Source organism: Leptosomus discolor, chromosome 2 (assembly GCF_034619465.1).
Source record: "Leptosomus discolor isolate bLepDis1 chromosome 2, bLepDis1.hap2, whole genome shotgun sequence".
Classification (NCBI taxonomy): domain Eukaryota; kingdom Metazoa; phylum Chordata; class Aves; order Leptosomiformes; family Leptosomidae; genus Leptosomus; species Leptosomus discolor.
This window is the reverse complement of record NC_141392.1, coordinates 64,606,920-64,634,860: the sequence shown is the minus strand read 5'-3', so window position 1 is coordinate 64,634,860 and position 27,941 is coordinate 64,606,920. Positions and strand designations below refer to the sequence as shown.

General features: G+C 42.4%; 1 protein-coding gene across 2 annotated transcripts in view; it reads right to left on the bottom strand.

Annotated features, from left to right (window-relative positions):
• SGK1 (serum/glucocorticoid regulated kinase 1) overlaps positions 1-27,941 on the bottom strand; it is an 83,492-nt gene that overhangs the window by 18,997 nt on the left and 36,554 nt on the right. The window contains exon 4 of one of the 2 annotated variants that reach the window (XM_086482412.1): positions 11,514-11,564. In XM_086482412.1, coding sequence (XP_086338538.1) covers positions 11,514-11,564 — 51 coding nt within the window. Of the gene's footprint in view, positions 1-11,513; positions 11,590-27,941 lie in introns of both variants that reach the window. The other variant, XM_086482411.1, reaches the window with a different exon arrangement.

The following is a 27,941-nucleotide window of genomic DNA, read 5'->3' as shown; positions in this document are numbered from 1 at the left end:
ATGTTTTCAAATATGACCCATCCCCATTTGCTAAGTAGATCATGTTAGTCTACATTTGTCCTGGATCACAGTGTAACAATAGTGGCAGGGCATAATTTTCTTCACTGCTCCCTTGCTCTTCTTTTTCAGCCTTGTTTTTCCTCTGTCTTCATCCTTTCCACTACTCCTTGAAGTGATCTTTTTTCCTTAATCTCACTTTCTTTTCTCCCTCGGGCCTTTCTTCCTGGCTGCTTTGTGCTGAAGCCAGCACTCTGAAAGCAACATCGTCAGTCACCTTCAGAGTAACATCGTAAGTTCAAAGTCATCTTCAAAATTATTTCAAGTGAAAAAGATCACCTTCTCATGTTTTTATGTCGTAGGGTGGAGTCAAATAGAATATGGAAAACTGTGCACAGTTTTGGCCACCCACTTCAAGAAGGATGTCAAAAAACTGAAGAGAGCCAGAGCAGAGGGCTACCAGGATGGTCAGGGGTCTGGCGCACAGAACCACTGAGGAGAGGCTGAAGAGCTGGGCTTGTGTAATCTGAGGAAGAGGAGGCCAAAGGCAGTGGAACAGCAGCCTATGGCTTCATGATGGGGAGCTACAATGACACCAGAGCCAAACTCTTCTCAGTGATAACAGAAGGTGCAACAGGGGCAATGGCAGCAAGGTGAGTGTTCAGCTCGGACATCAGGAAACAAAATGCCCACCAGGAGGGTAGTGCAGCCTGGGAACAGGCTTTCTTGAGAGCTGGAGGAAACCCCATCCCTGCAGGTTTTCAAGCCTCAATCAAAGCCACAGTGACCTGCTCCAGTGCTGGCCGTAGTCTGGCCTGGGGGTGGGATGTGTGACCCACAGGGCCGCTCTAAGCAGCACTGTAACACTTCAAAATCATGTATTTGTCCTCTCAAAACACTTAGGGTAGAGTTCACCATGCTGTCCCTCAGTTAGACAGTCCCTCCTGAACTGGAAGAGGAGGAATATTCTTTTTTTTTTTTTTTTCTTTCTTTCTTTCTTTTTTTTTTTTTTAAAGGAAGGATAATATAAACCAGCTTGAACAGTTACGTTAATTTTGGTATAAATGAAATACTTGCGAATACCTCTAACCCTTGCTTTAAATGGAATATATTTCATGCAGACAGTGTCCCTTCAGTTTTCACTGCCTTTCAAAACTCTTGTGGGTTCTGGAAGATGTGCAGGCGGAAGACAATGCTGAGAGCCTAGCAAACATGTGCCCAGCAGAGCAGAACCTGTAGTTTCTGTGGTTAAAACTATGTTGCAATTCTGATACACCTCTCATGTAACAACAGACGTTAAGAGGAAAAAGTTTGTGCAGACAAAGAATTATCTCTGTCCTCCAGTCAGGCTGCTCCTGAGCTACAGTCTGACTCTAAATAGTCCTGCAGATGATGTTATATTTCATCTTAAAGGACATGTCTAGACCCTATGGCATGATAGGTCACCCTATATTAGAACGTATGCTCTCAGTTCTACAAACCAGTGTATTTATTTTTAGGTAGGCAAGTAGCCTCCTTAGTTTTAGTGGGATGATTCACATCCATGTGATGATACATACATGTGTTTATAGAATAAAAGTTCTTTATTTGTTGTTTCAGTATGTATGACTTTTCTCTGAGTTATTCTAATGAAATCTTTGTTCAATTTTTTTTTTCTTCTTTTTTTTTTTTTTTTTTTTTTCCCCTGGGACTGTCCACCAACATTCAATGCTTTTTGTGGAGAGGTATTTCTTTTACAGCTTCCAGTTCCTTCTGATGGACAAATTCACTTATTTTTACTGAGATACTTAAAATAATTTTTTAGGACATAGGTTGTAAGCCAGAATCTTGCATCTGCTACTATTACTTTTAACATACTTGCAAACTTAGTTTTTTGTGCAGCCATATTAAAAGCAACAGCAAATTTCCATCTGTTTTAATTTGCAGTAAATGAGTTTATGCTGCTGGGTTTTAGGCAGACAAGAGCTTGTCTTCTTCAGTAATTATCTCCAGACAATGCTGGTTGAATGATGTGATGGGCTAAATGAAAATGATAGCGCATCTCAGGTAAACTAAGCAATTTTGTTCCAACATATTAAAGTCTGATTATAATAAAGGGTCTTGCATTTCCCTAACCACTGAACTGATATTCACAAATTGCCTTCTGAGATGCACAGTGACAAAGTGGATATAAGTATCTCCTTGAGACTACAGAGGGTATCAAGGAACTATATGATTGTGGACATAGTTTAAAATTAATCCTTTTTCATATCGGTGACCAGGATCGCACCACACCCCTTATTCCCCCTGGTTTCTGAGAAGTTGGAAGGTTTTGGAGGCTTTAATACAGGCATAGACATGGGTCATTGCTGCATTTTACACAAAAAATTTTAAAATACGGTTTCTTCTCCACATGAACAGAAGCCTTCCATCTCCTGTTTAGGAGCTGGAAAAGTGGTAGGTTTCTTTGAGGAAGCTTCCCTGTCTTTCTTAAGGCAATCAGTCTGGGGACAGCCACCTCTCTGCCTAGGGCCTTGAAAGGTAATTAGAGGATAATGCATAGCAAACCTTAGTTAGACCTTCTCTTTTCTAAAATACATCTACCTCTGAGTATTTGCATCAGTGTGAAAAGAATTAAATGTCTCCCTGGTCAGGCTGTTCTGTTATGGGATCCATTTCTGCTGTGTCACCGATGATAAGGGCCGATGAGCTCGGACATGCTGCTACGAGGTACCCTACCTTGGTTAGGGGTCCTCCTTCCTGGACAAACCTCACCCTTTGAGAATTGTGTTCACACAGATTTCTCTTGCAAAATATATTGCAGAAAAATGTAATGCAGAAAGAACTTGCACTACCATTACAAAAGAAAAAATATTGTGTGGGTTTTTTTGGTTTTTTCTTTGTAAGGAAACAACATGGGCACAATCCCAATTTCAAGGTCACTTTTAGAAATAACAGCAAAAAAATACAGAAAATAATAACAACTGAGTATTTTCCTTTTTCTGTGGGAGCTTCATTCAACACGGCCTTTCTAGTTAGGGTTTCTTTTCATAGCCATTTCTTGAAGTCTATTTCAACACCTATAAAATACACAGCAATAGATCTCCTTGGGCAGGAGCTAAGCAATCCAAACGAACAACCAAGAGACTCCTTATACTCAGCTTCTCTTCTGTGCCACGTTTTCCTAGAGCTTTTCTCTGTTAATCTTGCAAGAACCCATCCTTCTGTGTGATTTAGTCCTTAGCTGCATAACTACACAAAAGGGCTGTGGATGATGTCCCTTGTACTGCTCTTCAAAAATACAACACTCTTCTATAAGGCCTGGAGTTCTTTTCACTCTAAAGACTCCAGGTAAAAGGGCTTTCCATTAGGTCTTGCCAGCCAAGATATGGACCCTTGCTGGGGAAACAAGACCTCAAACAGAATAGAGCTGCTGTTTGGATGCTGGTTGGAAAATACACGGTGGTGAAGGAAATGTTGAGGTAAGAGAAAAGGTCACATCTGGATATCCTTCTGGCACCTGGATGTGGTGCCTCCTCATCACTGAGCTGTTTTCCCTGGTGGCCTCTTTTCTTTCCTCTTGCCCTCCATTACCTTCATCCCCTAGCGCTGCACTGATGAGGCAATTCCTCTAGAAATCTCATCTACTGCCACACTCTGGAAGAAAGCCCTCCAGGGGCCTGGCTTGGCTATTTGGTGCTGGCTTCCTTCACCATATTCTGTGGTATCATAGAATCATAGAATCATTTAGGTTGGAAAAGACCTTTAAGATCATAGAGTCCAACTGTTAACCTAGCATTGCCAAGTCCACCACTAAACCATGTGTCTAAATGCCACATCTACATGTCTTCTAAATACCTCCAGGGACAGTGACTCCACCACTTCCTTGGGCAGCCTGTTCCAATGCTTGACAAGCCTGTCAGTAAAGAAATTTTTCCTAATGTCCGATCTAAATCTCCCCTGACTCAACTTGAGGCCATTTCCTCTTGTCCTATTGCTTGTTACTTGGGAGAAGAGATTGACTCCCACCTCGCTATAACCTCCTTTCAGGTAGTTGTAGAGAGCGATAAGGTCTCCCCTCAGCCTTCTCTTCTCCAGACTAAACAATCCCAGTTCATAGAATCACAGAATGCGTTGGGCTGGAAGGGACCCCCAAAGGTCATCAGGTTCAACCCCCCTGCAGTGAGCTGGGACATCTTTAGCTGGATCAGGTTGCCCAGGGCCCCATCAAACTTGACCTTGAATGTCTCCAGTGATGGGGCCTCCACCACCTCTCTGGGCAAACTGTTCCAGTGCTTTACCACCTTCCTAATATCCAAGTTCCCTCAGCTGCTCCTCATAAGATCTGTTCTCCAGACACTTCACCAGCTTTGTTGCCCTTCTCTGGACACGCTCCGGCACCTCAATGTCTTCCTTGTAGTGAGGAGCCCAAAACTGCACATGACAGTCGAGGCGCGGCCTCACCAGTGCTGAGTACAGGGGCACAATCACCTCCCTACTCCTGCTGGCCACACTATTTCTGACACAGGCCAGGATGCTGTTGGCCTTCTTGGCCACCTGGACACACTGCTGGCTCATGTTCAGCCGCCTGTCGACCAGCACCCCCAGGTCCTTTTCCACCGGGCAGCTCTCCAGCCACTCATCCCCAAGCCTGTAGCGCTGCACGGGATTGTTGTGACCCAAGTGCAGGACCCGGCACTTGGCCTTGTTGAACCTCATAGCATTGGCCTCAGCCCATCGATCCAGCCTGTCCGGGTCCCTCTGCAGAGCCTTCCTGCCCTCGAGCAGATCAACACCCCCACCCAAAGTAGTGTCATCTGCAAACTTACTGAGGAAACACTTGATCCCCTCGTCCAGATCATTGATAAACATATCAAACAGAGCTGGCCCCAATACTGAGCCCTGGGGAACACCACTTGTGACTGGCCACTGGCTGGATTGAACTCCATTCACCACCACTCTTTGGGCCTGGCTGTCCAGCCATTTTTTTACCCAGCAAAGAGTACACCTGTCTAAACCATAAACAGGCAGTTTCTCCAGAAGAATGCTGTTGGAAATGGGGTCAAAGGCTTTACTAAAGTCTAGGTAGACAACATCCACAGCCTTTCCCTCATCCACTAAGACACCAGATATAACTCAACAGAATAAGAAGCAAATTAAAAAAAAAAAAAAAGCATTAAAAAAATACAAATACTTAGATCTATGTTATATCTGCATGGGCTTTCCAAGAAAATGGGACTCTAAGGACAACATCATAATGCTTGGAACAAGGACAGAAAGGAGTAGAGGAGTGCTGAGGAATCCCCACCACTGAAAGTTTTTAAGAAGTAAACTTCTTAAAATCTCATCTATCTTTCCTTCGTAGTCAAAGGAGAAAAAAGGACACAGATAGGGACTGATTCTTCTCCTCCTCAAACAGAAGTTCTCTTGGAAGCCAGAAAACCAGTGGCTGTTCCTCTCTATTCATTGCCACAAAAAACAGAGTGACGATCTGTGACACCACCACACCCTTTGCAGAGCTCTGGTCAGGTGAGATTATGGTTTTGGTTTGTATTGAGAAAAATTCTTCAGAGCTACAAGTATGGGGAACACAATTTTTCACCAAAAGTTTAGAATGGGCAGTCACCACAGATCTCCCAAATTGCAGCATCCGAGCTGCCGTGGAGCCCTGCTTGCTGCCTGACACTGGTGGCTGCAGATTGATGTGAGGCTGTCCTGCAGGTAAATCTGGAATGACTTCACATGCCTTCAACCTAGACTGTTACATTTCTTTTTTAGTGCAAGTTCAGTATGACACATAGAGAGACATTTATATTAACTGCAATTAAGATCCATTAGACCTTTGATCTGCTACCATGTTGTAGTGTATAAATGAATACATTAAAAGAAAAATAAAACCTGAAATAATTGTCTTCTGTAAGTTGTAAAGCTGAGTTTCAAGCTGTGCCTTTAAAGCAGTTTCATCACATTTTTAATTGAGTGAGTTTTTGTGTTAGGAAAAAGAGGTTTATTGGAAAAGATGAGGGAAAAGTAGAACAAAAGCTGATGTTTCATTAAACTGAGAAATGCCATGGGCTTGAAATTGTAATCTTTAAAACTTGTGTATTAGGAAATCAAATTACTAAATTGTTAGGTTTTGGTAAGTAAAGCCTTAGTTTTTTCATTTGGCCAAAAAAAAAACCCAAAAAAACAAACCAAGGCTGGTTCGGAGATCAGTTTTAAAAAACTGTTGTGTTGAAAGGACAAAACTAGCCAAGTATGATGGTCAGCTGATGTGGGAAAGTGAGAAAAAAAATGACCATCCCGATAATCAGTCTGAAAAACAAACCCTTATTTTCCACAGCCAGCTGAATCAGACAGAGCGTTTCCTTGCAGAGAAGCACTGACTGACTTACTGCTCTGTACGCAAAGCACATCTGGAGCACAGAGTGATGAAAGCGGGGAGGGAGAGCAGGGCTGGGCCAGTGGGGTGATCTTCTCTCTTGCGCGCTGGTGAGGTCAGCTAAGGGAGCTTTGTAGGGGGGGGGAACGCCGTGCTTCTGCATTTTGAACACAGGTGTGTTTGGGAATTACATTTCTGGTTCCAGTCCTCACAGGCAGTAAAGAGCACTGCATTCAGGGCTATGTGCTCCCAAACGCGGGGCACCCACCCAGTTTTCTTCAGTGTGAACTCAGCAAGCTTTCTGGCACTCCCAAACAAGAATATCCATATGGGACTTCAGAGGACCATTGTTGGGCTCAAAATTTACACTGAACTGTGAAATAGCACTGTGCCAGTCAAGCAAGCAACAGGTCTCATGATTCTCAAGGAGGAGAAAGGAGAAAGAATGGCTTTTATTGACCCTTCAGGATTTTGTACATACACAAAATGCTTTACATCTACAGTGGGGTTTTTTGTTGGGTTTTGTGGGTTTTGTGTTGTGTGTTTGGTTTGTTGTGGTTTTTTTTTTTTTATAGTATGCTCTTTTCCTGTATAGGCTGTTTTCAATTTCACTGAATATCATAGTTTGCAGCACAATCTGCAGAAGTATATAAAATAGAGGTGCAAAATGAGGTGCAGCACCTAGGGAAAATTTCCAGCGAACGCTCCAATTATTACGTTTCTGTCTCTCTGGGTACTGTTCCCTTGAGGCACCATATATTCTTATGCAGGGGGAGATAGTCCATTAACTCCCACTGCAAAAGCATATCTCCCTATGCATATGCTCTGTAAATAAACTATCAAACCCAGAAACTACACCTCAGCCTTCTACACCTCTTTCCCCACCCTATTCAAGAGGCTTTTAACTTCAAAGTGTAGTTGAGAACATTAAATCATCAGTGTTATCAAGGGCATTAAGCCTGGAAACCCAACAGACTGATTATCTGTTGGTTTGCTTCTTGGGTAACCACTGATATCTGCAAGAGTGAATACCGTGGTAGGTGCAAAATGATATCAAATCTAAGCAGGAGCATTCTGCAAAGCTTTGGGCTAAGCAGCAGAAGGTCAGGCCCAGCAGGTGCAAATACATGCAAAAGATTATGGGATCTCTGTTTCATAAAAACCTCCCTTTTTCTTTCTTCCTTCCTTCCTTCCTTCCTGCCTTCCTGCCTTCCTGCCTTCCTGCCTTCCTTCCTCCCTTCCTGCCTTCCTGCCTTCCTGCCTGCCTTCCTACCTTGCCTTGCCTTTTTCCTTTTTCCTTTCCTTTCCTTTCCCATCCTTTCCCATCCTTTTCCATCCTTTCCTTTCCCATCCTTTCCCATCCTTTCCCGTCCTTCCTTCCTTCCTTCCCTCCCTCTCTCTCTCTCTTTTTCTGTTTCTCTTAGTAGTGAGTTTCTAGCCCTCATGGTGAAATATGATACAAGCAAACTCTAAATCCTCAAATTAAAATAAAAAGTCCACCATTTTAAAGCTCAAGTGTGGCAAGAAAGACAGAGTAGGGAGAAGGCAGGTTACCTCATGAATGTTGAATGTTTGAGATAGTAATACTGTCTAATGTTGAAATGCTGGTTTGAATGAGTGCTATAGATGTAACATTGAGAAAGTATTTGGGAAACAGACTAGGTTTTGTAGCCTGCAGACAAAATGACTGTGAAAGATACCAAATAACTTTGGTAAAACTGTTCGAGTAAATCATAGAATCGTAAATACTGTAGGTCTCATTATCAGTGATGAAAGTCATTAATACAGATCTGTTCAACATGAAGGTAAAAAATTACACAGAGCTGAGCTTCTGAACTGCAGTATTTTGGTCCAGGGACACCTGTTTTGCTCCTGGTGTGAGCAGTGCATGACACAAGTAAGTGCTGGCTGCTCAGACTACTGGAATCCTGTGCTGGCCAGGCAAGCGCCACTGCCAGCCTAGTGATGAAATGCTGTAGTGAGTTGAATTGAGTAGATAGGAACAGAGGACTGAAAATGAAATAGCTGCTAATGTGAACAGTGTTGCAAACAAAAAGCATTCAAAAATCATGAGTCCAGACACTGTCCCCAAGCTATAAAATGTACTTACACACTATTTTTAAATAAAAATAATCAATGGTTAATTCATTCTTCTTGCTTTCTGATTTCAGTGCTTTCAGGTGCTTCACAGTCTCACATTTTCTTTTCATCCACAAATATTTCATCCTTCCCAGTCTCTTAGGTCAAGCAGGTAGGGATATGTAAAGGAAACTTGAAATATTATGAGGCTCATCATCAAGCTACAAGAATTGGCAAGACTGCTATAATCCTGGCACTGCAAACTAGAGACATTAAGTATGACACATTTTTGAACTTCATTTAATAGCCACTTCAGATCCAAATTATTAAGAATAATTTGAGATAAATGATGTAGAAAAGTAAGAGCTGCTTCTTGCTAACAATGTATCTTTGAGCTCAGTGACTGTGTGGAAATGCAAAGCATTGCAGGGATGGTTTCCCACCTTCTGTGATTTGCCTGTTGCATTGGCATGGGTGCAGTAAGGACATTTCCCCTCCATGGTTTAAGAGCTGGTGGAGCTCTGATGAAGGCAGAGCTGTCTGAGAAGAAAATGGATAGCAATGTCTTTTTTGCTGTGCCACTGTTTAATGTTATGCACAGTAATTCCAGATTATCCAGTGGTAGAAACCGTAGATGGCAGGCCTTTGTTTCTGTTTGCTTTTACTTTTCAAGCTCAAGAGATATGTTATGTGTATTTATATAAGCTAAATAATGGGAGAATTCTATAAATGTTAGACATGGTTTAAGTCTGTAGACAATTTACACACTTGTTTTGAAGGTCATGGGAGGCTTAGGATGACTGCTCATTCATTAAGATGGGCAGATCTTTGATATAGCCTTTAAAGATCATCTGTAGAAATTATTTTAAAATTGCTTTCTCATGGTGATATTCTGCCTTTTCTTGTTCCTCATACTCTGACCTAGGAATTATTTTGCCTAATGCAATCATCCCCAAGGACACACAATTTTGTCATGTAAACACAGCACAAAATGGCCAAGTCATAAGATTCACTCTGCAGCCCAAAGCAACCCAAGAGTTCAAGCATTTGCTTCAAAGCAGTTTAAGTCCTCTGGCGTAATCAAGAGCCAGTATGTAACTAGAATACAAACATACTGCTTTAGTCCTGACTGAGGGGATTATGCAGGTGCTAAACAAGATTACCTTTGACTGCTGTTGTAGAAACCTGGAAAGAAACATTGTGTTAGCCCCCTAATGGCATTTTTACAGATGCCTAAGAATTGGCTACCAAGTTTGTTATGGTGAAGCAATTGGGTTTTAATCAAGTTAAATTAACTGATATGGTGAAGTAGTTGTTAAATATTTCTTAGGTAGAACCACTGGAAAACATTTGAAAATCAAAGGTGATTTAAGATGTTATCCTAAGTGTCCTTACTCAACTCGTCACTGCAATCTCACACTGATGGAACCATTTAGGGCAGTTGTGTTGCGGCAGAAGAGCCCTTAAACTTCAGCTACCCTTGGACTAGGTCCCAGGTTAGTAAGTGATGAGCACTTTTTTTGCTTTAACTGAAATAAGCCTAGATACCTAATTAACCCAGGTAAAAAATAGAACAGCACCCCTGTCCCGTCACCACCACTAAGAAGTGGCCCCTAAATACTGTATTTTTAACAGGGTCATTCCCCAGATCTCGTTTCACTTGTAGCCAGCTCTGGACCTAGCTGAGAGGACAGTAACTTCTGATAGAGAAGAGAGGGTAGGAGCAAGCAGGTGGGACGTTAAGAGCCCTCACACTGGTTGTACAGCTAGTAGAGGGGTAAAGTGGATCACTGGCCTATTGCACTTCAGGCAGAAGAAAGCACCACTCAAAGTATTTAAACCAGTGGAGCTACTCTGTGTAGACTCCCATATTTTACACAAAAGTATATTATGGCTATAGCTAACATCGCTTAGGAATCAGCATAACTTGCAATGTTCACACACCGCAGTGAGATCTCGCAAAGGAATGAGAGTGTTTGGTTAATTAAACGTATTTCTAAACTTGTTTCATAAAAGTTTATCATCTAGATCAGCATTTAATCTCTATACATAGAAGCCAAGACTGGTTATAGGTCAGGGGAATTAATGAGGAGCATTAAGCATTCAAAATCAAAGCAAGGAAGTGAAAGATTTCCTCCTAATGGGGACAGAGGCTTCTGGGATGTTTCCCAGGGGGACAGTTGCAAAAATGGCAAAGAGAGCAGGAAGAAAATCCCCAAACCATTCAAGTGAAATCTCTCTCAGTATCTGACAGATACTTGTCATGCTAGGAGCAGCTTATGTTTACTGGGACATTTGCACTGTGCAGCCACAGCTTTTTGGGGCTTCTTTTTTCTTGGCTTAAATGCAGTTCTGACATCTCATCCAACCGCAGCACCAACAGGCTAAATTAATCTGCTACACTTTTCATTTGTTGATAAGATCTAAGCTTGTGATAAGACAAAGAGAACTGAAGGCAAACAAAGCACAAAAAAACCCTCCCTACAAGCCCCCAAAAACCAAAACCCCAAGAGAGAAAGGAGACGAGGTAAGAACAATGTGTGTGAGATAGACAGACTCAGTTTATTCTGTCTGTGCTGTCTGTGCTAAAACTAATGAGGCTCCTCACAGGACTCATGTCCTCGGTCCTCCTGTGTACAGACCAGGGGTCACCGAATGGGCACTTTTTGCCCTCAAACGTATTTGCAGGACACTTGTTGGTAGCGAACGAGAGGACTGCTCATGGCAGATCAATGCCGAAACGTGGCTAAGAGCTTTTTGCACAGATCTGCTATAATATTTTTGTTTCTCCTCATTATGTCATGGCATAATTCCTCAGGAGCCATTGTGCAGCACATTGTGCACTGCGGCCACCCTGCACGCAAGTGAATTGTTGTTGTTGCTGTCGTCCAGCAAACACTCAGTGGGTGAGAGCCTACATCTCATTTTGACATGAAAAACATCCTTCAGTTAAGCTTGGCTTGGGAACAAAGCACTTCGTCCCTGAATAAAGGCACAGCAGAAGCAGAGAGCTCTGCTCGCTCGGCCCCCGCACCGCCCTGGCCCAACTGCCCGCCCTGCGGCACGCTGACTGTACCTGCCTCGTCGCCACCCCACAGGGGTCTGGGCTCCGGCTTGGGCAGCGAGTCTCCTTTGCTGTGGGGCTCCTTCATCTGAAAAACAGAGGGAACACATCAGGTCATGAGAGCTTCCTATTGTTCTGGGTTACTGCTTTACAATACTTAAGACCAAAATTATTTTCCATCCAAAGAAAACGTGTCGGACAGCAATGCAAGGCCCCTCTCTAGCTGTTTCTACAATCAGGGACAAACTTATGAGGTGCCAGGTACTGCGATCTTCCAGAAAAGGAAAGGGCTCTGTGCTTCCCTGTACTTCATGTTATTTTACACCCATGGGCTAGATGGTTAGCCTCATTCTCCTGCCGTGGCCCCGCCGAGGAGAAGGGAAAGGAAATGGGAGGCAGGGTCCCAGCGGGGCTGTCTTCTGACATGAAGCTGTTTGTGGGAAGTCAGTTTGCTCACTCTTTCACCTCTTTCTAAGGCAGGGACAGCCTTAATGGGGTTGGGATTTGGAGTAGGGAATACACAGGTGTAATGCCTTCACCATGGGTATCACCAATGGGGGAGTGTCACTTTAAAGGGCAAAGGAATTTGGCAGAAAAGAAACCCCCTTGTGTTCCAGCTTGTCTTCAGATACCAGAGGGGCTGGGGGCGGCTGGGCTTAGATTTTGAGTGATGCCCAATTTGGCTCTGTGAGTCTGGTCGCATCCAATATCAGTCTAGTGTTGCTTGACAGCTCGCACGGCTAGAGAGATGATTGAACTATCATGATTATGGAGTCACTGCACCATCAGTCTAGGGTGCTCGATGAAACTATCACGGCCACATGTAGGAGTGTGGTCATGTTCACAAGAGCTCCCAGGGCCAGATTAATGATAGTGCAGTTTAATGGGGCAGCAACAGATACACAAGTTCTTTGGATTGCCGCTGATAAATTCACTGTCTGCAAAGCTTGTGCAAATTTCAAATAAGAATAACACAGCCTGGCTATACAGCACTCTGAGCTGTAAAAGCAACTCTATAGAGATTTCTGAGTTTCCCGGAGAGCACTCAGTGTGACCAAGTGTTCGAGTCTTACGCAAAGGCATCCCTATGGGGGGGAAGAGAGGCTCGGCCCATCCACTGATCCCAGAAGTCTAAGATGGTCTGTGACTTGTCATCAATGGTATCTTCCCTAACATCCTTCTCTCTTAAGAAATTTTTAGGCTATTTTTTACATTTCGGGTGGAGCTTTAGTCATACACACCTTTGTTATGATTGGTGTAAAATTCTCTCGCTTCACTTTTAAGGATATAGACTAAAGAAATTCAGAGTGCAAGCTCAGCGAGGGGTGGTCATACCTTGAAGGCGGGTAGCTCTTGGGATGGAGGTGTGTTTTGATATTAAAATGATGTTATAATGAGCAAAGTTCACCCAAAGGACAGTATTTTGACAAAAAATGGCAGAGTGTTGGCCCAGGGTATCAACCATGCAGCTTATCAGTTCCATGGTACCATCAAGTTCCCATCCCGGGGGTGGTACCACAGAACCTGGCCGTGATGTCTTCACTCCGCTCCACCCTTCCTTCCGTTTTCTGTTAGAGTCAGCACATCAAGCTCCCCTGATGTTGCCAACACCCAAGGTTGCCTGGGGAACTTCTGTGGAACAGATTCCTTACGTACCCACTGCACTCTGTCCTGTACCTTTCCTTAATGTGTGAACAACACTGTACCTTTAATATAGGTCTAATCCCCAAGTCACCTCCAGTAACTATCCCGCAGGGAGCTACATACCTGTGTTTTCCTCCCTGATTAACACTTCATCCTCATCCCTGCTATTATAGCGCATCTCACTGCTTGACCTCTGGACCTCTCTTACACAAGCGGCTTGGATTAGAGCTGTGCAAGAATTTAGGAGAACTGGGAGTGAGACTGTCCTCTGGCACCACTTTCATAAGGGTACCAGCCGCTGGTCTCAGTGCTTCTGGGTGATAAACTGGGTGTGAGGGTGAGGTCAGTCAGCAGGATTACACATTTGTTAACCTTGTCTATCCCAAAGTATGTCCCAGGCTTTCTATCCCACTGAAATGCTGCATCCAGCATCAGGAAGAGAAGCAGTGGTCAAATGGCAGTGGTCAAATGCTGCAGAACAACAAGGTAAAGAATTCCCACTAGAATCACAGCACAGGCTTTTGGTGAAAAGTTCTGGTGTCCAAAGACAGGAGAAATTTTTTTTCTAACATCAGAACTTAAGTGCTTCTTCATACAAATGCATGGTTGTCAAAGTCTGCAGTTCTGAATGATTAAAGAGTGTGAGTCTGGGGCTCTGGTGAGTCACTCAAGTAGTTTTCCACTCTGGTGTTCTTTGTGTTTTCAGTTTAAGAAATGCTTTCACTCAAAAGATTCCCAACTCAAATGGCAACTTCACTCACTGTTACACACATTCCAAACAGGTGTGAAGATGTCTGGAGGGTGTACAAGGTTACAAAGCATTAGAAAGGTGGCTCACTTTTCTGATGGCATATTTCTGACTATCTTTATTCAGGAGATTAAGTATCTTGATGAATAACAAGAAAGAAATAGGCATTCAGGACAGCCACTGTTCTAGCTACTGTAAAGCTCTGTGAGCCAGAGGGACTGTAGGAAAGAAGCATCATGGGAATAAAAAGTAAGTATGGGATGAAGGGAGGGAAGAAGAGAAAGTGCTTATTTTGATGCATTCCAGGCAGAAGTGTGATTATGCCCAGAAGAATACAAGCTCAGAAAACACAAGGAAAAGCATTTAAGAAAAAAGCACACACTAGACATGGATCTGTCCCTACAGAAAAGCACATCTTCATGTATATGCAAAACATTATATGGCAGAGTCACCTTGTCAAGGACAAAAGTGTAATGTCCACAATGTCCGTGAGCAATAAAAGGCTGAATGCTGAAAGCTGCAAACCCTGAACTCTGTTCCTTAACGGAGTCCAGTAAAAAAGGAAACTCTCGGCCACCCTCCCATGAAACAAGAGGCATTACAGTCAAAGGTCTGCAGAGGTGAAAGTCTGGGTAGTTGAGCAGATGGGCCACATGCAACATGGAAGCAAATTTATGCTAGATACTAGAGCAGAACAGAGCAGAAGGGAAGCCACTGTTACTAAGAGCAATGACTCCCAGGAAGAACACACGCGGGCCCCTCCCTCACCTCATGCACACACAGTGTCCTGCATGTGCAAGGCAGTGGAGGATTTTATCAAGGGGCCTGAATTACCAGCTTATCCATCAACCAAGAGTAGCAACTGGGGCAGAGTGAAGGTGCATATTTGTACCTGCCAACAGAAGGAGGGTTTGCAGCAGAAGTCCAGGATTGCGCTGGCACTGCAGCAGCATCACCCTCATGTGTCTCATCCTGGGTTAATCCCAGCAAGTCACAGAGCTGACAATAACCCCAGTGCGTTCCAGTATGCCAGTATGCAGGACCACAGCCAGTAACACTTCTGTACCTCACAGCAATGGTGGGAAGGCAAAAGCATTAAAACTTGTGAAACACAGAAGTCACACAAACAGGTAGGAAATCTAGTTTGAAATAGCTTGTGGAGCTCCTATAGCAGTAAGTGTGCCCACTTTAATTGTGCACGATATTGCTAACAAATACATCCAATCCAATAATTTTGCTCCTTCACCTTTTTTCTTCTTTAATTGCTTCACAGTTACCTGTGTTTCAGTGATACTTTAATCACACATTCCATTTTTATGTCTATGCTGCCATCTCGATTGAGGTTCCCAAAAAGTGAGGCAACCTTAAGGAGAGCTCACTTGTTGTTGTATGAAGGATATTTCATTTGTATGTTTTCCTGGATTATTTTCATATGCTACCAATTCAACTGAATAATCCATTATCTGAATATGGAAATTTCACATGAAATATAGGTGTTGTTGATTCTGATGTCTTAACATGTGAGAACAAGGCCACCATATCCACAGAATTAAAAGTCTTTTGCAGGTGCCTTTTTTTTTTTAAGTTATTTTTCCCCTTTATAATACTTGCACTGGAGAAGTTTGGCTTTTGATTTGTGACAGTGAATATGCTTATCATGGTGCTTGTAAAATGCTGGATTAAGCTGTTTCCTAGCTGACATTGCTCAAGCCTTAAGTTCAATGAGGGGAAAGGAGACAAATAGCTTAATGCCAGTGGCCAAGTCTTTGTGCTAGCTGAGTACACTTAAGCCACAGCAGATAAGACCTCAGCAGGTCAAATATTTTAAAACAATATCCATACAATAGAGACTCAGTGTAGAAAACAGCACATTCTTTCTTCCCGTGAAGCACAAATTCTCTCTTCCCACATTTCTTATACTCTGACTATGTGACCCCGAAAGGATAGCCACCCTGGTGAGTGGGATTGCTCCTGCTAAGCCATGCCCTAGAAGTCAGCTGTGGAAACCACAGCCTCCAATTTGCAAGAGGTAAACCATGTTAAAGGAGCTATCTTCAAAGCAGAGTTTAAAAGTACTAAACTATATCTTGGGATTACTCCGATCTCAGTGCCATTGCGAGAAGATAAACGGAAGTAGAAGTCAGAAGTTCGTACGTCAGCGCAAGCAGCACTTGACTTGAAATACTGTTTTTCACTAAAATTCAGTGCTTTATATATTTTGTGCAAACATGATGTTAAACCTGCTTTTTCTTGTTCTAAAAAGAGTAAAAAGGCAGCAGTCTTTATAGACTCTTAATAAAGTAGCAGCTACATCGTTTCCTTGTCTACTCCTTTTGACCTAGGCACGCAGTTCTCTTGAGCTGTAGCAGCTCTTGGTGTGTCCTCAGCCTGGAAGGTGCCTAGAAAGAAAAACTGGAAAAAAGACATGGTGGGCAGGCTGGCTGCTTGTTCTTGCAAAGGCTGGTGTAGGCCAGGGAATGGGAAAGGCTATTGAGATTCAAATATTGGATGAGATATTCTGAAAAATCTCATCTTCCTCATGGCATCCAGCATGGGGGTGGTTGAGGGCATGCAGACATTCATACAAGTGCCTCCATCCCATCATGGGAGCCCCAGAGGAGCTGGGACGTGGGGGAATTGCTTCCTCCATTGCTGTAATGTGGGGTCCATGTTCCTCCACTGCAAGGAGATGTGGGTGGAACCCCCAACAAAAAGGTAGAAAGAAGACAGCATAAAGAAGACCCGTTATTCTTTGAATAACAATGTTAATATGGCAGGCAGCACTTCTGGTCTAGAAATGAACTAAGACTCTAATATATGTGCTTTCAATGGGACTACTGCTCTGTTTAGCATTTAGCCAGTCCTCATCTGCTCTGCTGAAGCAAGAGCCAGAGAAGTGTGCTCTGCCTCATTCATTTCAAAGACAATTTAAACTCTGAAGCCTAATTTACACATCAACATCGTTAATTATTTCATTGCTGAACATCTTAACAGAAAGAGCTCATTATTGGCTGCATATTCTGTTCACTTGAAGGGACATCAATACCAATAGTGGAAGCAGAATACATTATCTAAATACCACAGATGCTTTGTATTAAAAAGAAAAGACATTGCTTACAGATACCAAATGATACTCGTTTAAAGTTATCTGCCTTCACTGTTGTTTTGTGGATTCCTATAGAGGAGCAGTCTTATTCAGCAAGACAGAGCCTTGGGATCCAGCATATTTTGCTACTGGGATGACAATGAATAGCCTGTTTTCACCTGAGTTTCTCAATTATCCAAATAAGTCACTGAATTCTTTATGATGCAACATATTCAAATTTATGGCTTCATTCCTGTAGACCATCTCTTCCAATGAAGACAATATCAGGATGTGACAGGGCTGAGCATGTATTAGCTCTGGGTATCGTGTTTGTAAAATGCTCACCTAAAGTGAAAAGATTAATGAAATTGGTGATGCTAAAATGTCTATAAACAGGCTTTAAAGCTGATTATCCATTGAAACGAGTGGGAACCATCCACATTTCTCTTGATGTGACTGTTTCAGCATTGCTGAAGTCTCTACAGTGTTATACAAGGCAAAGTCCTAAGCAGCTGCCAGAATACTACCACCATGCTCAGGGAGTAGTGCTCAGGAAGGGCTGCCACCACTTCTGGTGACCACAGTCATCTGCAGCTTCTGAAATGAGAGTAGACTGGGTATCTCTGTGCTGGTGTGCAAAGCAGGAACCCCAGGTGAATCTGAAATCCCAAGTTGCCTAGACCAGGACATGATTATTCTAGCTTCTTACTGGCAGGTTCCCCCAGGCTGGCTGTGAAAGAATATTCAGAGGTTTACGTAGGTGGAGCTCTAAATAATGTAAAGAGTCCAAGCTCTGCCTATGGGTGGAAGAAGCTCTAAAGCAGATTTCTGTAAAACAACCATGACTTGCAGTGGGTCTGATTATTCTGCAATCAAGTCAACTTGAAGGGCCGTGATTAAGTGAGCTGCAAATTTGAGAGAAAGCTGTTGTCTACATTCCATGTGCTGCAATACTGTTTCTCCAGCCTCTATGTTTCTCCATGCAGCACTCTGCATCTTTGCACAGCATCTCTGCAAGTGGCCTCAGTCCTGGGCACAATGGCCTGCAGGATCCCATAGCTGCAAGCACAGCTCTCCAGGCCATCATTACCATAAACACACAACGCATATGCTATTTGAGATGCTTGCCTACATTTTTATTCTTTCCTGGGCCTCAGAAGGATTCAGTCTACACAAAGTCCCATGGTTGTGTTGCAAGGGTCAGAAACTATATGCTTTGTAGACATGCATCTCCTGGTGTCCTAACGGAGGTCATCATCATTTCTGAAGACATTTGCAGCCAGGATGACTCAAACCATAAGCCTTACTGGCCCCTGCACTGTTCCATGGGTGAAAAGAGCACGCATTTATTTTTTCTACTTCTTTTGGTCAGTAATTTTAACCTCATTCCCTCCCCTCACTGTTCAAGTTCTCTCCTGTTGCACTACTTTGCAGTGCACTGATCTTCCTTTTAAGGGAGGTGTAATTTTTTAAGACCCAGAGATCAGACTGCATGCACGTGTATGAAAAAAGGCTCCCTTAGTAAGATGGGAAGAAGTCTGGACTAGGGCAGCATAGTCAGGAGGTGGCTTTATTTATCTCTCAGGAGAAGAGGACTGTGTAGCTTTACAAAATACTTTTTTCTTCTCCAGAACAGCCACAATATGGATACCTCAGTGGGATTTGAAGGATTGTCTTCCAAGGAGAATTACCAAGAATGACAAGAATGATGCTCTTCAACTGCATTACTGATCTATTAAAGTAATTTCCTGTCACGTCTTTGCTATATAAGAAAAAAGCATTTGGCATAGGTGCTTGTTACTGGAAAAAATGCTCTACATTCATTAAAGGAATCTTTTATTCAGGCTGCAACTTTAATTTTCAAAAACTATCATGGCTTTGCCTTGGCAATTGTCAAATTGTGGGAGACCTTACTATTTGTGACAGTGTTTTGTTCTAAGATTATCAGGGAAGGGAGAACCAGATATTATAGCTTTACTAAAAACTTTGAATCTAGTAGGACAATTACTGACTGCATAAGATTTTGTAAAACTTGCAGCTGATCAGAACAGGTCCAAGCTAATTGTGAGTAGCTCCCACCTAACCTGCAAAAAAATAACCCTCTTCCAGAGCTTCCTTGACCATTGTCAACTGGCAGAAAATGCATCAGTCTGCAGAAGACTGGGTTAGCTGTGTTTTCCATGTGTTTTTTAACCAAGCAGACTGTATCCCAGCCCGAAGCCAAGCTCAGGGACATAACTGAGCAACACTTTGTGAATCACAGCTTTTGTGGTTCATTGCTTTCCACAGCGCAAACCAGAGCTGTATTTAATGATGCTGGGAAATAGATCAGTTTGAATGGGGCCGGCTGATGTAACATGCTGAGGGACTGTGTTGCGGCTCGCAGGACAGGCACCCAGGGACAATGAAACTGCAAACTGTTTGGTTACTGAAAGAGTCCTTCCTCTTGAATAAACAAAGTCATGGGGGGGGGAGGGGGGAGCAGCAGTGAAAATCAGCAGTTTCCTTCCTTACACTTACATGAAATTTCACCTGTGCTTTATCTACAATAGAACTGCACCCGTGCAAACGATGCATATAAATGTTATTTGTCCAGTAAAGGCCTTTTGGATTGCTCGTTATAAAGCAGTCAACAGCCTTTGTTATGATCAAGTGGTGGAAATAAGAGAGTATTGACTGGCAAACTAAAAAAAAAAAACCCAAAACCAAACAAAAAACAAACCCCACATTTTTCTCTGGTAAATTCTTGGTTTAAAAATTCATTAAAGTCAAAATATAAGATCCAAGGCTTCTCACATCAGATTTTGAAAGAGTTTGAATTAGGATCCAGCTTCATATCTGTATTTTGCTCCGTGGGGCTAAATAGGAATCCGGAGGCCAAAGCATGCTGAACGGAGAGGAAATTCAGGTGAATGTGTGAATTCTGAGTTACAGTTGTAATGGCTGTAGGGTCAGAAGTAGCCAGTACCATGATCTAGTCTGATATTCTGCATAATGTGGCTACAGAATCTCGCCAGGTTTACTGCTACCTCACCCCCCTCTCCTCTGGCATCATTTCATATCTGGTTTTGAGTTCAGGATTTCCAGTGATGGAAAATCCATGCTTCCCTGTATGAGTTATTTGTTCATCCTATTTTTTCACTTTTTTTTTTTTTTTTCCTTATTGATTGCTTTTGCTTGATCTTCCAGTCACAGGATACTTTTATGTCTTTTCTTTGACGAGCTTCATGTTACAAGTAGCTGCTCCACCAGGGAGATATTTGTAGGCCGTGGTCAAGTTGTGTCTCAGACTTCATCTAGGGGAATACCTAAAGATAAGGGGTGTTGCCTGTCAAACTAGATACTTTTTGATCTTATGTAGTATTTTCTACAAAACATCTTTTTAAAGTTGAATGAAGCTATGAAGTCATCATAGCCCTCTCAGTGAGGGTTAAACAGTCTTGCGTTTGACACAAGGGAACAACATGCACACGTTGCTACAAAGTAGCAGAGAGCGCTATAAATTTGAGCCCTTCCAGTTGCCTCACAATAGGATGTACCTATACCCTAAACCAAGTTCAGAAATAAAAAAAAATCCTTTAATTAACATTAGCTGTGTTTTCCAAAACAAAGCAAAATGTTACAGAAACAGAGCTTGCGTCTAGACTATATAAAAGAAGATTTATTGCCATTTTAGTGGGTCAATGTAAAGACTACAATTTAACTGTCACAAACACACTAATTCATCGTATCCTACAATAAAAGTGATAGACTGTGCCTGAAATAATTTTGAGTGTGGAGTTTAACTTTCTTAAGTAGCACAGTGGCATAAAAAAGTAACGGTGTGCAGAGCTGACTCAACAGTCACAATGAAAGACGTATGTTGACTAGAGAGGCCAGAGCTTTCACATGTTCACACGGTCCCTTGGAGCTGTGGATATCTTCCAAGGCTCACAATATACTTCTGGTTTTTTTCCAGGAATCAGCTTGAAAGTGTCATAAGATTGGACTTTCTGGTTCTTGCTGGCTCTAACGAGAGCAAAGTCATTCAGCTGTATATTATCCCACTCTCATCAACAAAAAAATACAAGTACAGGGAAAAGAATGTTAACTAAATTTACTTCAGCTTTGGTTTAAGATTTGGGCAAAGGTTGGAGTCAGTTCTCACTTTGCCTCAACTAGTTCTCTGCCTTGGGTGTTAAAGCCCCAGAAATAATCAGTGACCCTTGTGTGCTCCCAGCTTGCTTTGAACTGCTTCTGGCCTGAGCAAGGAGCATTTTTCCATGGATGAGCAAGTGAGATGTCTCAGCCACAAACACGTACCTGTGGTGACAGTTGCCCTCTGGCTGTTCAGTCACATAGCACATATTGTCAGGGAGAAGATGCTACTGGATTTTGCTTCAGATACTAAATGCACTTACTGTGTAGGCAGTTTACTGACCCTCTGGACTATACCCTCTCTCTGTCTTAGGCACTAGTATAGGAAACAAGTTGCAATATGGTATTGTTCTCTATTTTTCTGTACACGGGAAGAAATAAAAGCTGTGACCACTTGTGCAGTGATGGATGCCTTCCACAAACCGGGGACAATTAACAATACAAGGCCTCTTTAAGTACCAAGTCTAAGGATTAATTGGATAGTTATTATCTCCATTTTACAGATGGAAAATCTAAATAACAAAGAGTTTGAATACTTGTTCAAACTTAAATCTCAGTTCAAAGAATCTGGAACAGACTCTAGTTCCCAATCCTCCAATTAATTTTCAAGATGAAGTGATATCCCCTAATACATTCTTACATATGTATGACAACCAGTCTACACATACAGTTGGTTTTATACCAGTGGAGTAGCCCTTTTTTCTGCATATTTTCTTGATCCTCATCCAGCACTTGGGGGTCCTTTTTTCGAGACTTGTGGTTCTGCCATGTATTCAGATACAAAGAGACTGAACTTGTTTAAGAGAGACAGTGGATCTCAAATCCCACCAATAGGACTAACAAGCCCTCAAAACTTCATGTGTGTGCAGTTTGCTCAGAAGCAGGGGTGAACTACTCAGTAACAAGGATAATTTTTGTTTCTGAACCATTACTTCTGTTGTAGCATAGCTCCAGGTCTTTGCAGCTTGGTGAAAGAAGGTGAAGGAAAATGTCTCCGATTGTGCGTGGGGCCTATGCTGAGCCACCTGTGATTTACAGCTCTTGAAGGAGGAGCAAGTTATCTGAGGGGTGCTGGGAGTCCTATAGGTCTTCCTTGGACTTGTAGTGGCCAGGTTTCCAGTTCTGGCCCCAAATGCCACCGTAGACTAACCGCTTTTACAGCCCTTAGCCCTATGCAATGTCTATGCCAGCAGTGGTGGGGAGCTCCTACAGACTTCTTGATCCCCATGTACAAGGACACAGGCTGGCACATCCTTTAATCTTCTCTGAAACACAGATGTATTTATACAGGAACAGGAGCAGATACTGTTAATTGAAGAAGAGAAGGTGAGGACAATGGAGGAGCAGACAAGTACCTTGACCCACCCGCAGCGAGTGCACAGTGCACTCAACTGTCCTGCTGCATCAAGACTTCCATTTACATTGCCTGAGATGTATGTATCCTGAGGAAGTGTTTGGCAACTTCGATGTCCTACTAACTTTGAAGTGTCGATATTTTCATAATACTGCAGTTCAGTGTCATGACAGCAAGGTCAAGCACATATTTTTATAAGAAGAGATTATCTGTTGTGCGTGAATAAACGTGCTGTACATACATTTAAGCCTTTTTTACTTGATACCTGATTGTTCTCCCTTTCATTTTCCCTGCTAAGGAATCATTTGACCTGAAAATAAAAAGGAAATGAGGCTGATTAGAAGCAAAGAGGTTTTGGAGAGTCACTGTCTACCTGTGCTATACTTTAAATCATATTTCCATTAATTTCTGACAGCTCAATGACATAGTGAGGAACTGATCCTGTTCTCTGTTTAAGACAATGGAAAATCTCACTCCATCTTCAGGGTTCACCTCTTGGGGAAAAGAAAAAATGAAAGGTCACATTCTAACTGGCACAAGCAATAGTTTCATTCACAGAGAACGTGAAAAATCATTTGACATTTTAGCTGCCTGACCTCTGTTACAAACATCTGCTGGGAAAGAAAGCAAATTAGCAAAACGTGTCCTTTTTTACTTAGGTTCATTTAAGGTTGCACTGTTGCATGCGTGTTCAGAGGAAGAAATGAAGCAAAGCTTTATTTTGTCATTACAGTTGAGTTGTATAGGGGATATAAATGGATGTATTCGTGATGCCATCGCTGCCTGGTGTGCGTGTGCAAAACTTGAAATGGAATTGTACACAACTGTTACTAGCCCATGTTATTTTACATCCACATTTTGCAAAAGGTGGTGGAGGTGGAGTGATACTGGCCTGATAATGAGGGCAGTGATTGTTGTTTGCCATCTGAAAGCAGAAACAGAAACTGAAATAACTTGAACAAATAGGCTATGACTACCTCAGGGGTGTGATTAGCTCCTATCAGTGGGTTTCTTCTGGCTCTTATGACAGGAGCCAGAAGTGTCTGCATCACTCATGTAGGTTAAATGAACTCTGTATGCAACGTATGTCCACTGCATCAGAGCCAGTCAAGGGGATATCCCCCACCTGCATAACAATGGCTCAGTCCGAAGGAAGCTCCCAGCACTGGGGAGCATAATGGGGAGATGTGCTCTAAGCACTGTGCCAGAAAATCTCTCGTGATGTGAGTATGTGGCTACAAAAGCACTTGTGACATCTTTTGAGTGACTTCAGTATGGGCTCACTCAGTGTTAGCAGTACTGGGATCATTTTCCAATACTTTCCTGAGCTTGGCTGGCCAGGCAGCATAGGTGCCCAGCATCCTATCCCTCCCTGCTCTTGCTGTCAGCCACCCTGGTTCCAACACAGCACATACATATGTTAATATAAACATATTGGCATTAAGACATGACTTCGCACTAGATAAAGTCCAAAACTTCATTCCACCCAGGAAATAAATTGAGGGACCTAAGCTATAAAGTTCTATACAAATATAGTTCTTATCTGGATTGGTGGTGTTTACGCTGGTCAGCCATGCAGGAATATCCAGTGTGACTGGAACCTTGTTTAAATCAGATTTAAATCCAATTTCTTTGCTTCAGTTTCTACCTACAAGACGGGTTCTAAGAGAGGAATGAGTAGGGCCTGTGTGGTCCTTGCAGTCTGGCTTTGCATTTGCAAAGGGTCTTATTTCTGAATATTTCACAGCTTGATATTTGATGGTGTGATTATTAACAAGACTTGATCTTGCACAAAATGTCTGGCACATGGTGTCCAAAGGTTCAACATAAAGGTTCAGCATTGTTTAATATGCAACTACTTGCATGTCTGCTGAGTGTGTGTGCTGGTCCTTAGCCTCTGCTGCTGTGGACTGGGTCTAGTTGTGAGTCTTGAGGAGTAAGGGAGGAACAAGGGAGATTCAGTGTTTATTGCAAATCATAAAAGCACCAAAAGAGGTCTTTTGGGTGTGTTCATACTTTCTCTTCCACTTTACCTCTAGTCATAGCATCAAGAAAAATGGGACTTGTTAAATGGGAAAGTATTTAACACACTCATAAGTGTAAACAGTCATTGCAAGTCTGGAAGGCAGATGCTCCTTTTTTCACAGTACAAGTATTCTCTTGTTTTCAGAGCTACCTAATCAGATATGGGAATGCTGGTTAGTTGCATGCACTTTCATAGCCATGTATCTTCCTGATAATAGTTCCCAGTTATGCTTAAAGAGTCAGAGATTCAGTTTTTCCATTCCTTCAAAAGATACGTACAGCATGCAGGTGGTCTTTGTTCCGGCTGTCCACAAAACTTTAAAGCAGATGTAGCATAACCAGTCTTTCATCATTATCACTGAGGCCGTCAGCAGGGTTAATTGATTTATGAATTGTGACTTTGGTCCAAGAAGATCTTATGTTTTTTCCACAGATTAACTGAAACAGCATTCTTAGTGAAATGATAGAATATGATCCTAACCCACCCAAATTTGACAACAATCAGTCTGGAGCCAGACAGATTTTGAGGTTGTGACAGAATTGAACAAGTCTGTTATCAACAGTATTGCCACAAGGCTGCCACCAAGCACAGAAGTTTCAAAATTAAGTACACACAGTAGTTTCACTAAAAGAAAAATAATATTGACAAATGTTCTATGAAGGCACTGGCACTTCCCCCCCCCCCCCCCCCCCCCCCCAAAGTTCTTTGCAAAACTTAGAAAAGGACAATGTCTTCTAAAGATCTGCTGACAGCTGGTTAGGGAAACTGATACAGACTTATGTACCTACCACTATTCGTATAGGTCTTATTTCCACTCCTAGTATTGCTGGAATGAAATGTGAGGAAGAATCAGGCTGCTAATGGGATACATGGCACTGATACAATCTGAGCTTTGCAGCAAGAGACCTGGAGAGTGTCCAAATTGCCTTTTTCCTGTGCTGCTTGGGGCAAGTGATAGGTTCAGCACGGTCTTCAGCATGTGTTAGTGTGGTAAAAACACAGATTCAGGGGCTACAGTAGCTATCCCATAGCTGAAAAAGAACAAAGGGGCCAAGATTTAAAATATTGCCACCACAGGCAAGCCTGGGAAGACAAGGAGGAGTGAGATCTGTTGGCAGAGTATCTCCTGAACTGGGTGTGAAACATCCCTCCAAATGCAGAGGCAAAGCCCTGGACTGAAACCATAGGTGTGGGCTGTTAACTAGCTCAGGAAATGGCCAGTTTGCAGTTGGGTCTCATGTTCCAGTTGTGCCTGTAATGCAAGATCCTACAAGAGGCACACTGTGAAGGAGGAACTACTCACGCATAACAATCTTTTATGGTGTATCCAGGTCTTCCAGGATTAATGCTCTGTACTTATTTCCAAAGTGTCATCCCAAAACTGTAGAGTGTGGAAAGTATTAAGTAGCATTTATCAGGGTGGAAAGTTACTCTGCAGTTCAAATGTGAAGTGATATCCTGAATGTGCAATGTGTCAACAGCCATACGACCTGTGATAAGAACTTTGCTTGCTGCACTGTTACATCAGCCCCATTTCTCATGGCTTTCAGAAGTTGATGTGGCAACAAAACCCTGGTCTTCTTCCATATGAAGCACACATACAGTTCTACTCTGCAGATCATAGTGACTGACACAGTATTGGCAGAAATTTTTCTGTTTCTTCTTCAGGATAAAATTGCATTGATCAAAGATAAAGAATTTGAAATTCCCTCCAGCCCCGCCCCCCCCCCGCAATTGCTATATTATCTGAAGGGGATAGGAACCAAGACATTGAAAACCAGTTGTAACTAAGTAACTTCACTGTAGAACAGATGCTCCCTTTTCTTAGTATTGCCTTGTGTGCTCCTAGAGAAGGCATGATACAGAGAAGTATTTCCTTTTAAAATTTGTCATCCCTGAAGGTCACTGCTAAATAGCTTCAATTCAGTTTTATAAAAGTGTGTATTATCAGACATAACGAGCAAGGGTTCAACTACTAATTCTGAGGGCCTCAGTTTCTGAGATCCCGGCTTGAGGTCCTACACAGTTCCTTGGCACATGAAGGGTGTTTCTTACCTTCTGTAATGTTTTTAAAGAATAGCTCAGGGCGTGTGTGTCCAAGAGCTGAAGTACCTAAAATTGCTAGTCACTTCTGACAGCTTAGCCAGTATCCAAGTACCTAATTAAATGAAATATTTATACAAAATATTATTTTGACACATTAGGACTATAATGAGCACAGTTTACTGACACACTGAATTTGAAAAAGAAAGCCACCTTCAGAGACAGCTGGAACTGAAAACCTTGTAGTATTTCAGTGATGTATGTCAATATGAAAGCAAAGCTAAAGAGAAAAAAGCCAGACTTTCAATTCTGACAAAAACAACTGGTGATTGAAGTAAGGTACACAGATTTCTGAAATTCTTCCAGTTACAGTAATAGGATTTTAAAGATACTTTTCAGATATATGATATTTATCTTGACAGAATCTTACTCAACAGTTTCATTGTTTCATGCATTTCCCTTTGGTGCTTTGAAAAGAAAGCAAGTTTGTTCTTTTCATCTGTAGCCATTCCCTCAGTAGCTGCCATTTATTATGTAGAAAAAAGGATTGTGTTGTATTTCTGTATGCATTTGGCTTTGCATGCAGCTATATTTTTCTCTCAGTAGATGGATCTTGGGGCTTGGGGAATTGTTTTGATGAAAGGGCTGCTTTTTAAGCCAAAACATCTTTATCTCTCAAAGAGCCTCAGTTCCTGTGGGCTAGATTTAAAAAAAAAAAAAGAAAAAGAAAAAAGAAAAAGGAACCCTTAAGAAACTAAACGTCATCTTCTTAATAACGCTAGCTTTCAGACAACCTGTAACTCTAGGTGTATAGAATCTCTGCAGGTACCTCTTTAGCAGCGCTAGGTTCATAATAAGAGTAACACCAGCCAGTACACTGACAAGAGAGGGGGAAATCTGCTAGCATTAACTCCTTACTTTTAAGAGTGGTATTTGGAAAGCCTCTCAAGGACATCAATTCCTGTTTTTATCTGATAGCTCAGGCCCGACAACAAATTCTTCAGTTGTGACATGTCTTGTTTTAATGCCTTTCCAATGCAGAGAAATCAAATCTGTTTCTCCTGCTTTCATGGGGCTGCCTGAAATAGAGCTGCATGCCTGATGGTAAAACTTGGACACTCTCAAGAATCAGACTGTTCGGAAGCTGACAGGAGCTGTAGGTTTCCATCTCAGCTACAACAGTGCTTCATCCTGTGACTCCTTAAGACAGAGATAAACCTTGCAGCAGTGAATAGACCCCGGGGATCATCTAACCTGGAAGGGTGTTCAGGCAGGCTACCCAGGGTTTGAGTGGGCTACTGGGTTTTGTTTGTGCTCTTACAGAGAGATGCAGCTGCAAAAGGAGGAATGCACAATATCCTCCACTTTCACCTAAACAAGTTTAGTACTGAGTAGAACTTAGA